The 14,540-nt window shown below is 29.6% G+C and overlaps 1 protein-coding gene across 1 annotated transcript; it reads left to right on the top strand.

Moving 5' to 3' along the window:
• The first annotated feature begins 10,379 nt into the window (after nucleotides 1–10,379).
• Nucleotides 10,380–11,366, top strand: LOC124846057 (uncharacterized). Its single transcript, XM_047323267.2, has one exon. The coding sequence runs from the start codon at nucleotides 10,382–10,384 to the stop codon at nucleotides 11,003–11,005; it is 624 nt and encodes a 207-aa protein (XP_047179223.1). The 5' UTR covers nucleotides 10,380–10,381; the 3' UTR covers nucleotides 11,006–11,366.
• The last annotated feature ends 3,174 nt before the right edge of the window (nucleotides 11,367–14,540 follow it).

Here is a 14,540-nt window from a genome sequence, read left to right as displayed (position 1 = left end):
GTGTTACATGCCTGTTCCCCTTTACCATTGTACTATGAATAATTGTTAATTATTTTTTGGAGCTGTTTCTGTTGGACAGTGACAATGTTCCCTTTCTTTTCTTTTTCGTTTTGTTTGCATTTATTTTGGGACACAATCTACCAAGTTTTTGGTCTCTTAACACCTTCAATCTCTCCACATCCCAAAAGCATGGTAGTTATGATTTTTGATTGATAACAGAGAAAGTTGATTGAAAAAGCGATTTCTCTTGCTTCTCTTGGAAGTTATTCAGCCATGATAATACAAAACAAAATATTGTGAGCCAGGAAAGTGACAGGATCACATGACCAAACTAACATTGATATGAAAATGTGTGAAACAAAGCAATTGCCAACACTCTGCTCAGCATGGCGTGCCTCTATATTCAATTTCCCACAATTCTAAGCTCCCCGTTAGGTTTGTTCTCCCTAATTTATATATATATAATGACACATTTCAATCACTTCAAAACATATAAGTAATTATAATAGTGTTTTGTTATACCTATTGCACACAATAAATACTTTTTTATGTCATTAAAATCTATAAACACTTGTTTAAAATATAGTGTTTTATTACACCTATTGCACCAAATAAATACTTTTTATTTTAGATTTATGATAAATAATGTATTCTAGTTATCATGATTTTTTTTTAAAACATTAGAATTCAAGTTAGAATTAAAGGTATAAAAATGATAGATTAAAATATGTAAAAACTTATAAAATGGTATTTTAGAATATATAGTATTTTTAAAATAATGAAATTTGATTATTTTAATAATAAAATGTTTAAATATAAATAGAAATTTCTTAAATGAGTTTCATTACTTTAAAACACATTGTCTTTCTAGAAATCACTTTTTTATAACTCTTTCACTCTTCTCTAAGTTATTTTACTCTTAGTTTGTCTGTTTGAAGATTTGAGATTGTAGGATTTCTTCTGACAGTGAGTTCTTCAAAATCTACTAAGCACTTTCTCAATTTAAGTAAGTTGATTTTTGTTTTTTTCTAGGTTCAATATGTTCTTCTTTTACATGTAGACATATCTTGTTTATGTGTGTTTTAGATTCATATATAAGATTATTTGTTAATTAGTGGTTTTAATGACTTACATTGATTATGTTTGTGTTGTTCCTAGAAATATATAGAGATGCTTGTGTGTACAAGATTGTTTTAGGATTTCTAAATCCTTAGAGCAAGTTGAGCTATATCACATGTAAGGAAGCTAATTATACTACTTATAAGGTATAAATATATTTAAATTATTAATTAGAGTGATTGTATTATGATTGCACAATTTGTTGAGTTATATGATGAGTATCACTTGTGGAATTTAGGCTTAGGTTGGATATATGATGAATTTTGAAGTAGAATTTGGATTGATATTGCAAATGTAATGGTTTGTACTAAGCTGAAATGGTATGTTGGTATTATGTTTGAACCATTGGAATAAAAATTGAATGGTTTGGATATGCATAATAGCAAGAATTCATTTTCTGCAATTATGCAGACTCGCTAGGCGAAGAGTTGTGTCGCTAAGTGACGACTAAGGCAGAGATCTCCTAACTTGGTGGTTGTTGGGTGAGAGTATTTTTGCTTAATGACTTAAAGCTATAGAACTCATTGACTTGGTAGTTATTGAGTGTGTCTAGCTTTCGTTAAGCGAATTTTTGGCATATAAATCATTAAGAGCTTCAACGGTCTGCATACTAAGCTCATTGGGAGATTTATGGTGAAAATTGTCCCAGTGTTAGGATCACTAGGCAAGGCTTCTAATCATTGAGCGAATAGGACTTTTGGCATTACTCACTAGGCGAGTGGATGATCTCGTTGATGGAGACTAACAAAGTTGTTCAATCATTTCCATGTTCAATGATTTCTATAAATGTGAACTATGTGAGGATTATTTGTAGTATATAAATGTACGGCTGATAATATGCATGTTTATAATATGATGAGATGTAAACGGTAAGGATGATAGGATTTTCAAGGGAAAGTCCTTGTGAAATATGTTTCTTAGACGGTGAATTAAAGTAAGGACTTATATAAGAAGTTATCATGTTACTCTATTGGTCATTCACAATCATATAAAGGAGGATGAACAAGTGGTTGAGAGTGGAAGGAGGTCGTGAATAAAATGTCTTTTTAAATTTCTAGTGACATGTATATGATTAACCTTGTGGGTGGATGCTATCCATCACAAATGCTAAAACTTCCTTGTAGTCCAACATTAATGTGTTTAATCGAATGATTAAGTTTCTTTTTATGTGAATTGGGTTTAAAGACTATATGATTGTCTTAACTTGTCAATGTTGCTTATTTAGTGACTTTATAATAATCCTTTTGTATATTAGCTGACACCTTCTTTTACCTTTTTTTTTATTTTCTTATTTTGCATTTACCACCTTATGATTGGTGTAAGCATACGAGAAAACATAAGACTATTTACCTATTGAGGATAATATGGTGTAGCTGAGTACTTTTAGGCTTTTTATTCTTTTATTTAGAGTTGTTTTGAAAAATTCGTTTATAGTTTATTAATATTGTAAACAAATTTTATATTTGTTTGAGATACTTATAATAATATATTATAGTTTTTAAATTATGTCTTAGATTTATTAAGTGTATAGTATTTTACTTAATAATGTAAATTATTAATTGGAATGGTACAAAATACAAATAAATAAAATAAAAAATCTAAAAACATTCTTCTGAAAAGACGGTGTGAGACACATTCTCAATTTTTATATCACGCAAAGATGGAAGATATTATTTAAAAATTAATAATCATGAAAACTTTTATGACTTCCTCTTCTTAATTAAGATTTTGAGATGAAAATCAACCTCTTATAAAATCATTGAGTCTAGATGAATGTGATGATTTAAAACAATTTTTTTAGAATGATAACACAAGTGATTTGAGGATTGAATTATTTAATTAATATATATAGTTTGATTTATGTTGAATATAAAGTCATAATTAGAAAAACATTATTTTACTTTACAAATGGATCGGTGGATAGAAAGAAATTAGACCTTCTAATTATAAAAAAAAAAATACTTAAGATGTTTATGAAATATAAATAAACAATTGGGGTTAGTGTCAAAAGCTGAAAGTTTATTTACTTTATTTAGTATAAAAAGTTTGGTTATATTATATTTTGTAATTTATATTATAATAGAACCTAAAAAAAGCCAACCTTAACCGCACGAGATATGAAAAGAGTGTGATCACGTGCCTCACACATGCAGACACTGATGACATGTTCCTAATCAAATTTCCGCCCACGTGATTGGTTCCCCTTTTTTTTATTTTTTTATTTTAACTTCATTTGTTCCATTTCTATTTTGGACGTTTTTGACTAAATAAATGGATAAACTTGTGAAAACTATAAGATCTTTTTTCTATGTATTTACATTTTGGGTCTTTCTTTTTCAATCTTCACCAGTGTATTCTCTGTCCACTGCACTTGTTGTTTCTGTGTCAACCGACACTATTTTTTTACATGCATAAAAGTTCGATATTTTTATTTCATAAAAAATATGTAAATTAACATTTTCATAAATGCAAAATTATTTATATATAAGTTGCGAGATGATTGGGCGTCAAGGATTTTTACGCATTTTATATATAAAATTGTCATCCTTACCTATACAAGAAATTTTATATATGAAGAGAAAGTCGTTATCTATTAATATCTTTTATATTAATTTGAATTTATTGTCTCTTATAACTACAATTTGTTACTCTTAAAAGCTCAAACATTTTTTTTCAACATGCTGGTAATTACTATTATAGATGTTTGTAAGATAAGCAATACCATTTTTCTTGTTCTATAATTATACTCTTTATTATCTAACTAACGGAAGCATATATATATCAGCTATGCAATATAAATAGCTGTAATTAGTTTAATGCAAACTTTGACATTTTCTCAAGTTGAATACCAAAGAACTCCTTTTTGTTAAAATGTATTAATATTTAATAATAAAAAACCTTTGCCCAGTACTAACAATCTTACTTTGTCATGAAACTAGTCCAATACAATACTATAAACAAAAATATAAATACTTTAATTAATGCATTAATAGAGGTTCAAATTCATTTGTCCAGTTAAAAAAACAAATTCAAACTTCAAATTACATTTTTAATTCTTTAAACGAGTTTAACTTAACATTATAGAAAATTTAATTTCATTTTCTTTATTTTTCTTTTCCAAAAATTTCTACAACAAATAAAAAATAAAAATCGTCAAAACAGTTGCGTACGTTACTTATTATTTATTAGATAATAAAAACTTTTCAATTGTTTTATACACCAGCGCAAACGCATGAGTCCATGTATGTTTTTATTTTTTATGATATAAATAATAATAAAATTATTATTATTATTATTATCATAAAATTAAAATGATTTCTGTAACTTTATTATAAATAGTTTTTATTTATTTTATAATAAAATAATTAAATTTGAAAAAACAGTCTAATTAAGAAAATAACAGTTAAATTTACTAAAGCAGTCACTTAAACAGAAAAATTGCAAAAGTAATTGTCAGACCTCGTTAAATGCACCCAAACCTCTCCTGTCAGCTCATTAAAAATGCACCCAAAAACCCCTGCTCAGACTCATTAAAAACGCACTCAAACCCTCTGCGCGAACGCCAGGTGTCAAGAATCGAAGTTTCGAAAATCAGTTAGTGGATGGCAGGTGTCGACAAGAGAGCGTACGTCCGTTTGGACGTGGGGTAAACAAAAAATGATTTTCTGAAAACCCTGCCCACTCTCCTCTGCATGCACCCTCTTTCAAAAATCTGATCTTTCATTTTCCTCCTTCTTCTCTCTAGAAAACCCTTCCTTCTCTCTACTGTAACTCACCTTTTTCTGCCCCGATCACCGTTCAGGCACCGTAGGAATACTCCCGGCGTCCCAAGCTTCAAATCGAACCGATTAGCTTCAAGTTCTGAAACTGGTAAATCTCTTCGTCTTCACTCGTTCGTTTTCTGGTACATGCAAACCAAGTACCGGTTTCATGCTGTTATGTTGTCTGAACCATTTTTTGTTTTTGACTGTTTGGTTAGTTTAAGAGTTGTGGAACGTAAGAGTAGAAGGGAATCCAATCAGGCTAACGTGTTGTGTTGTTAGGACGTCCGTTCACAGAAGAGGTAAGGGAAGCTTATTCAATTTAATTCATATGTTTTTACTGAGTTGCATGGACGTTCTGTGAGTTGCATGAAGCATGACTTTGTGATGTTGATTATTTGATATATGATAATGATTATGAGTTGATGTATGAATAATATGAAATATGCTATGATAGGAAAGTATGAAATTATGAAGTTATATACGCTGAGAAATGAATTAGAATGAAAGTGAGTTCAAATAAGAAATTTTCCTATGATATTGAACGTTCGACATTGAACGGTCTTTGACCGTTCAGTGTTCCTTGTAAACTCTTTTGAAATTGAATTCTTTCATTTGGGAAGAGTTCTAGTGGAGGACGAGCGTTTTCTTGTAATAGTACTATGTTTGAGCGTTCGGCCGAACATAGATGTACTTGAGTGTTAAGTGAGGAACTGAAAATCTTGTAAACAGATAATTGTATATTTAGTTATTCTTCAACACCGTCTCCAAATGTGTCTTATCATAATTATTATCAATGTTCCTATTATAAGTTCAAATTAGTGATAGTCTCAACTCACTCTCTCATAATGATTGGTGTTCGGTCTTACACCGAGCGCTCGTAACCATTTTAACTTATTAATCGGGATGAAACAACGTTCGTCCAAATTCAGTAGAATCTCCTTTACCGTGTTCAGTCATTGACCAGCACTTAGTCTCTCTCTCTCTCTCTCTCTCTCTCTCTCTCTCTCTATATATATATATATATATATATATATATATATATATATACACACACACACACACACACATACATGTATTAATTATTCTACGTTTGGTTCTTTAAACGTCTTGGCACGTCTACCTTCGTTGCCTCCGACCTAGAGTTCCCCGTACCGGATGTATTCTTCGAGTGTTAATCTTAGTTCACGAGAGTCAGTTCATTTAACTGATTCATGTTGTAAGTAACGTTCGTCACATATTGTGTAACCGTACTCAATTTATTTTAAATCTGAAAGTAACCCCTTCAGTCTTATTCTATTCTGGAAAGAGAGATTTCACGGTCTCGTTCCTATCGTTCGTCCTCGTTCTGAAGAGGGTTGAACGTTTGGTATTTGACGTTCTTGAAAATTGTGATAAAAATGGCATTAAAGTGAAGATTTATAAAAGATGAAGAGTATATGAGATGAATGAAAGATTGTGGATTTGAACGAGCGTTCCGGGGAAGAACGACTCATGAGTGAATATTTGATAGTTGTAAAGTATGACTGTGGTAATGCTAAGCTGTCGATTCATCCTGATGTTCCGTGAGTACTCGTCCTCATGTAGAGGAGAGTAGGTCATGTGTGGGGACGACAGGAGGTCCTAGTCCTTAGGGGTACTTTGGACAGATAGGACTAACCTCGGGTGGCAGCTGATGGGAATATTCCAGTTACTACATCACCCGGGTACACGAACGTCGTAGCTACACAGATGTCATACAGTCCGGACGATCGGTCTAGTAGTAGGCCTTGCTTGAAGTGTTTTGTTAACTTTGTCTCTGTATTGATGTATGAATTGTATGATTTGTAACTGAATTAAATTACATAAGTTTACCCTGTGTTGTTCCTTGTGTTGTCTCGTCTTGTACGTTCGTCTTGTCGTTGCAATGATCATCCGTGTAGATGTGAGCAGAAGGAGATGCGCTACTGGAAGAGGCGCTGGAAGAAGGAAATTTGGAGGAAGAGAATCTCGTAGAAGTTGAAGTTAAGGCCGAACCGTAGAACGTTCGGTTAGTAGTATAGTTTAGTTAGTGTAAGTTGTCGTTCGGTCACCTTTTTATTTTAGTAGGAATGACCGTTCGGTAACCCCTTTTGTAAACCGTTCGGTCTAGTCTTGTTTATCTTGTGCAGTTAAGTTTATAGCTCTATGTAAGGCCGTTCGGCCAAGATCGTACGCTTGATTAGTATAAGACTGAACTGATATATTACTAATTGTAATTATTTCTAATGTATGGTTTATTACTGTATTTTTGGAATGTTACAGTAATTATTTTAATTTAACAAAAAACATTTATTAAAAGATAAAATTAAAAAATAAATGTGAATATAAAAATGGAGAATCTTCTTTATATATACTAATAAATGTTCATATTTTGTATGATAATAAAAATTATAAAATTATTATCATTATTGTTATTCTTTTAATTATTATAATTATAAAATTAAAATAATTTTCATAATTATATTGTAAATATTTTTATTTACTTTTTAGGTAATTTTATAATTAAAAAATTAATTAAATAAAAAACCAATTAAATTTAAATAAATAATCACTTAAAAGATAAAATTCATGAAATAATTATTTTGATTTTAAAAAACTTAATCTAAACAATAAAATTGGAAAACAAAGTGTAAACACGAAAAAAAAAATCTTATTTATATATAGATATATAGATAGATAGATTTATTCAACCCATAATAATTACTTATTTATTTTCAATCCATCCTACATCTGAAATTATATTTTAATATATTATTAGAAATTAAATAGTAAAGTGTCTATTATTTACTATTTAAAATAATAAAAAATGATTTTTTAACAATATAGTATTTAGCCACCCAACTTAAGTACACTGTAACATTAACTTTTTTTATGTGTATGCTTTATGATTACATTTAAGATTTTATTATATTACATCAATATATCTGATTTTCATTTTTTTGTAAAAGCTAAACGTGGCAAAAGGTAAAATTAAGTAGTGAATAAAATTAGTTAAACTCAACTCACCTCTCAAATAAAGTCTATCATTCTATATTAAAAATCATGAATTATTTACAGCAAAAGATAAACTGAATCATTTTATATAAATCAGTTTTAAAAAATTAAATTTTTAAAATTATCTTTCCGTTAATTGTTTATTAATGAATCGAAATATATTTGAATTCAATAAACTCAGTCACGATAAAATTTAGTTGAATTTTACGAAATATTTTTATTGAAATTCGATTAAAGTCTGACTAATTTTATCAAAAGCTTATCTAAATTTAATCTAATCGATTTGACTAAAATTTAATCAAATTTATCAAAAAGTCAATCTCGATAAAAATTTGATTAAATTTGATTGAATCTATCATGATCAAAATTTGGTTGAATTCGACCGAATCGATCCCAATCAAATTCGATTAAGTTAATCCCAAAAGAATTTAACTAAGTTAATCCTGATTGAAATTTGATCAAATTTAATTAATTAATCAATCTATATTTAAATTTGATTGAGATACTCTTAAACTAAATTTAATTAAATTTAGTCAGTCCTAACCGTGACTGAATCGGTTATATCCAAAATTTGATCAAATTCTATTAAATTAGCTACAATCAAAATGTAAAATGTGTTATCAAATGAATTCTATCAAAATTCATCCAAATTTAACTCAATCAATTGTGATAAAAATTAGCCCAAATTACAAACGAAATTAATCATTCAATGTTAAAATATAAATTAACCATTTTCAATGGAATATAATTTAATAAAACAAAAAATAATTAGATCAGTTAAACTGCATTTTATTCACGACCATTACTTTTTAACGGTTTAGTTCAATATATATCATTTTGTCCACGTTAATGGTTGGAGTAATAATACACTGCTTTGTAAGAGGAGTGTGAGGAAAAAGTGGAACCACCGCGAAACATTACCGTACTTTGACCGTGGAACAAAAAGTCAAACTTACACGTCTAAAAATTTGAACCCATACCACCCCCTCTCACCATATTTAATTTTTTATTCTATATACTATCTTCAATTTTGACTACAATTAATTTCTCTTTAGTTTATCATTTAAATCAACTCTTCTCATTCACTTGTAATGTAAAATACATCAGCTTTTAATTTCTTTAATTCTAAAAACTTTGAAAATTTAATAAGTATCAAACAACATTTAATATTGCTTGATTTGATTGTATTGTTTAAAAATATAAAGTGAAAACTATCATTTAATCAAAATATCACATTAATTTTGCTTAACACGTAAACCTCTTTTTAAAATTATTTAAAATGCTGGTATTAACAGGTTTAATGATTGTATATATTATTATTTTATTTCTATTAAAAAGTTTCTGTTTTACTTTTTAATTAATACTCACGAAATATCGATTTAAAAATATTTCATTTACAAAAATTTTTAATCCCGCCTCATTTTGTACACTTTTAAATTACATTAAAAGTAGGTTCCAGTTCGCTAATTAACGTCTTTCTCAATGGATATTGTTGGGTTAAAACACTATTCAATTTAGTATAAACTCATATGAAATGAAACGTAAAAAATTGTATTTCTTTCTTCCTTTTATCTATTTTTTAAAATCTTACTCTTTTTCTTTCTATATTATAATATGAGTTTATTAAAATTAAAATTTGACTAACATTTACTTTTCCTAATACCCTCTCCCGAGTCTGAACAAATTGCCTTATTGATAAAAAAACGTGGCTCTCCTCATAATAGGTGTGAAAATGACTAAGATTACTTGAAGATGTAATTGAATTATAAAAAGGAGAAACATGGTTGTAACTTTAATTAAACGTTGGAAAATGAAAGAAATTTGAGACAGCATAGTAGCATGGGTAATTATTGGAAAGGTTTTGGTGTAGGTGATGGTGAGAAAACATTGTTGTACTTAGAGAAATTATTGCACGTTTTGTATTGGGTTGGGAGTGGTGAGTGAGCAAAATAATAAGATATTATGAATGCGTATCCCATAACTCTATGAGTATTGTTTCCTTTGTAAGTTAAAAAAATGAGGAAGCATAAAGGGGACAAGTGGTGGCTCCACCTATATCATAGTAGCATTCAGATCCCATTATCAAAATAAACTTCCTTAGGATTCAGATCTCACAACCAGAGAAACCAGATGCAATTGCAAGCTGGAATCATTAGTCTCTTCCAGAGTTTAATCAGACAGACAAAACCTAATTTTTTGCTAAATTCCAAAGAAAAACCAATATACAATTCCAGACTGGTCCTGTCTCTTCCATCAGCCTTCTTCCTTTGCAATCATTTGTCTTCTTCTTCCTTCTGCATTTCTTTTCTTTAGTCCCAGTAAAAGTCACACAAAAACTTACATATTTGACAAGCTCAAACTCTCACACCTCACTGTGTCTCTGATTGCAACGCCCAAAGACCTAGCCAAAACCATTTGCTTTGACATTTTCCAATTCTCTCTCTCTCTCTCTCTGATTTGTTCAATAAAACTATCAATATATTAATATGGGCAATGAAAACCATCAGCAGCATCAGTTTTACTATCAGAAAAGCACATTCCTTCCAATGCTCTGTTCACGACCTACCATCAAAGACGTGACCATGCCACGGTTCAGAGACCCTTCTGCTCCCTCCGCCAACGACCCTTTATCCCCAAGAATCAGTTGCATGGGTCAGGTCAAGAGAAACAACAAAATAGCTGGCATCCCTCCCTCTCACAGACTTTCTTTCTCAAACAAAACTAACACATCCTCCCCATCTCTCAAATACTCCAAACTCAGAAGACTCTTCTCGGGGAAAAACTTCATCGTTACCACCCCCAAAACCACCACTGCCGCCGCCGCCGCCGCCGCCATCCCAAGCTGCAGATCAAGGCAACAGCTTTCGGATAAGCCCAGAAACCAAAAGTTTCTCAAGAGTGAGAACAACAACAATGTCGTTTGCATGATGAGCATTGAAGACATGGATCCTCCTTTGCCTGTGGTGAAAAGAGTTCCCAAGTTGGAGGAAGGAAAAGAATTGGATAGTCTCTGGAAAAGGAGATCGGGTACGGCTAGACCCGCTCTCAAAAGTTTACAGCTTCAACAGATTCACCATCCAAGGATTTGTCATCAACCTCCGACCGTTTGATACCTCCGGAACACAATCAAATCCACAGATCCAATCCTGGATGATTACATTTTTTTATTTTATTTTGTTTTTGTTTTCTCATATTGTTACGTACATCATCGTATACAATGTAAAGGGTTTTCTTCTCTCTTCTAATTTTCCAGGCTTCCCATTTCCTGTGTTTCTTGCTTGCTTTGTTTCTTGAAGCATCTCACATGGCGGTGATGCAGAGTATCACCATGGCCATGTTTTCTGATATAATACTAAACCGGTCAAAGTCAAATGGTCAAATATTTAATGCGTTTTAATTATTTTGTTGTCTTTGAAATGGTGTGGGATTAAAATTTAATTAGTATTCAGGGCGCAGTTTTTTTTTTCAATATTTATGGCCGGTTCTACAAAAGGATAATGATATTTTAAAATATTTTTTTATAGCATTTTAACATCATTTACATGTTATTACGTGATTGATCTATGTTAGTGTTTAAAACTATTATTATTAATTGTGAAGTAATTTTTTACCAATCATATAATGATATCTCAGGATGTTAAAATATTATAAAAAAATGTTGTCAAATATCATTATATTTTACAAAAATTGATATTTTTATCAATATTTTGGAAAGTTAATCAAAATTGGCTTGTGAATTTACCTTGAATAAAACATGAAAACGAAAAATAAAGTTTAGATCTATTCAAAATCAAATCAATAGAGAAATAAGATTGATAAAATTTAATTATTTTTTTCAATCACTTTGTTTGATTGTGAATTCTATATTGAAAATAAAAAACAAAATTACTTATAATATTTAAACTTCACGTTGTATTGATAAAGATGAGAGTTTGCTCCATTTAGATCTTCTCCAATATGCAAAATTTAGGTTTATGGTCTTGCTGACATTTTAAGCTTTTCGATCCACATTTAGTATCGACTACATACAGGGTATTCAATAAAATACAAATTTGTACTTGTTGAAAACATGTACGCCTCTATATTTGATAGAAATTAAAGATTAGGATTTATATCCAAAAGAAACTTTATATCATTGTTTCCTTGTACATTAATAAAAAGCAATTTTTTATTTATATATCTAACTAGAAATTTTAGTTTTTTCTTTTGTGATGACTTTGTGGAAATGAAGATAAAAACACGTGGAGATTAGAGAAAAATGATCAAGCTACATGAAATCAGGATTTAAACAACTAGCATATTATCTCATTTATATATTTCGTTCAAAAAATATTTTAATATTCAAATAATGAAATCCATTCTTACATCATTGTTTATAATTGGACCTGAATCCGTTATCCGATAGAGGATATGGTTGGAAATGGTCCAAGATCAATCTTCTACCTTAGAAAAAAAACATATAATAATGAAGTTGCATTGTGTTCATAAAATATGAACTGCTAACTCCTTGTAATGGTCAACAAACATTGATAACGTAGCAATTATTGAAGTCAGGTGTTGTTGGGGTTACTGTTCCATTCATAGGACGGTTTTTTTTTTTTGTTTTTTTTCTGTAGTTTAGATTTTGGTGACTTTGATGCAACCCGCGAATTCCAAACACTGAAAATTTTGTGCAAGCCCTTTAGGTTTTATTTGGTAAGATAAAAGCATAAAGGAAAGGAAAAAAAAAAAGTGAAAGAGTTATGATTTACCCTTTTTCTTATTCCATATTAAATCGTCTGAAAAAGGAATGGGAAATTGTAAGACTCATAAACTATTACCACTGTTTGTAATTTTAGTCTCACCTTTTACGTCAAACAAAAGAGCATTTTTTCTTTCACCTTGTCACTAAAAAATTCCACACCAAACGCAATATTTGAATTAAAGGCATGTGATTGAGAAGTGTGGTTAGGAATAAGAAGTCAGCATTGTACACTGTGAAAGCGAAATGCAGATAAGTAAATCCTCTACGAAAGTGAGAAATGGTATAATTAAGTAATGATTTGTGAAAGTAAAGTATAGTTCAAGTCAACAACATCAGGCCGTAGCATCAATACTGTTTATACCATCAAATGGGGGCGAAATTTTTCAATTGGGATTTTAATATAGAAATATGTTTTTTTTTACACCACTTCAATTGACAACGTATTTTTAGAGTTATTAAAAAGTTAACTTTTTATATTTATAAAGAAAAATAAAGATTGATGCTGAAATAATAGATGTAAAATGTGTGTAAAAATTTATTGGATATCCATATATTTGTAAAGTGAGATTGAATGATATAATCAACCAACATAAATTTTGTTAAAATTATTCTATTAGGCTAAAAAATAAATTTTAAATCTAATTTAATTCTACAAAATCTATTTATAAAATAAAATTTATATTTATTTATATATTACAAATGTGTTTTATCTTTAATCAATACTATACTTTCGATTATCTTTGAAACGAGAAAACCGTTTTAGATAAGAAATTAGGAAATCACAGTTTCTGCATAGATAAACGTAGGATCTGTGGTGAGATGTTTTTGAAACTAAGTTAATCAAATTTTATCTTACAAGCGGATTATCATTTTGAGACTAAATTAGATTAAATTCACTTTTTAATATAAATACTTTTTTTTTCAAAAGAAGCTTGAGTTAAAAACAATAAATTGACCTCTCAAAACAATATTAGATAATATATGGAAGACTTAAAACTAATTAAGCCTGTCAAACGAGGCAAAATTTGAAAAGAACGTTAAATAGAAATCAAGCAAATGAATGTAATGGGAAGAAGAAAACAAGCAAAAATGTTTTTACCTTGTAGTCGAGGTCACATATTTAACACATTAATGGCAGTTGAGGTCAAATCTAAAGCCTTAAAAATGACAAGTAATAATAAACTAAACTTTAATTCAATAATTTTAAAATCAATAGTAACTCATTCAATTTTTTAAAATATTTTCAAGAACAATTGGTTTTCTTAAAATTAAAACTCACCCAACAAAGTGAACGATTGACTGGCTATGTAGACACAAATTGTTTGTGTAGACAACGAGAATGGCCCTTATTTTACATCCTAAGGACAAAGAAACGTTCAAAGGTTGATTTAAACAACATATAAATAATTAAAGTATACATATAAATGAATAGATCACAAATCAACAATATAAAAAGCAGATAGTTTGTCTTATTTAAACAAATTGTTTGAACAATGGATCACACAATTCAGAAAATAATGGGTAAAGATAAAGCCCAGTTCCCAAACTTTCGTTGAATCACCATGATTCTTTTCTTTCTGCACCTCAAAGAAAATCAAAGCCTTTTCACTGTATGCTGCACTCTTTAAGAGGGAATAAAATGGTGAGTTACTTCTGCTGCTCAATCACTACTATACCTCAAACTACAACTCCGTTCTCCATCACCGTTGCACTTTACGAAAAGAAGAGAATAAAACGGTGAGGTTAGTGATAAGCTTCCGAAAATTTTGTTCCAAGACATATTCCAGAAATCTTGTTTTAAAAGTCGTGTTCCGAAACAAATCTCATGTTCTAAAAAGCTTATTCAATTTATTAAAATTCATTCTAGAATGCATAGTTTCTTCCGAAAATCCCGTTTTAAA

This window comes from Vigna umbellata, chromosome 2 (assembly GCF_029865625.1).
Source record: "Vigna umbellata cultivar VRB3 chromosome 2, Vumbellata_1.0, whole genome shotgun sequence".
NCBI lineage: Eukaryota > Viridiplantae > Streptophyta > Magnoliopsida > Fabales > Fabaceae > Vigna > Vigna umbellata.
Note: the sequence above shows the minus strand (reverse complement) of the source record. Positions and strands in the feature narration are given on the sequence as shown.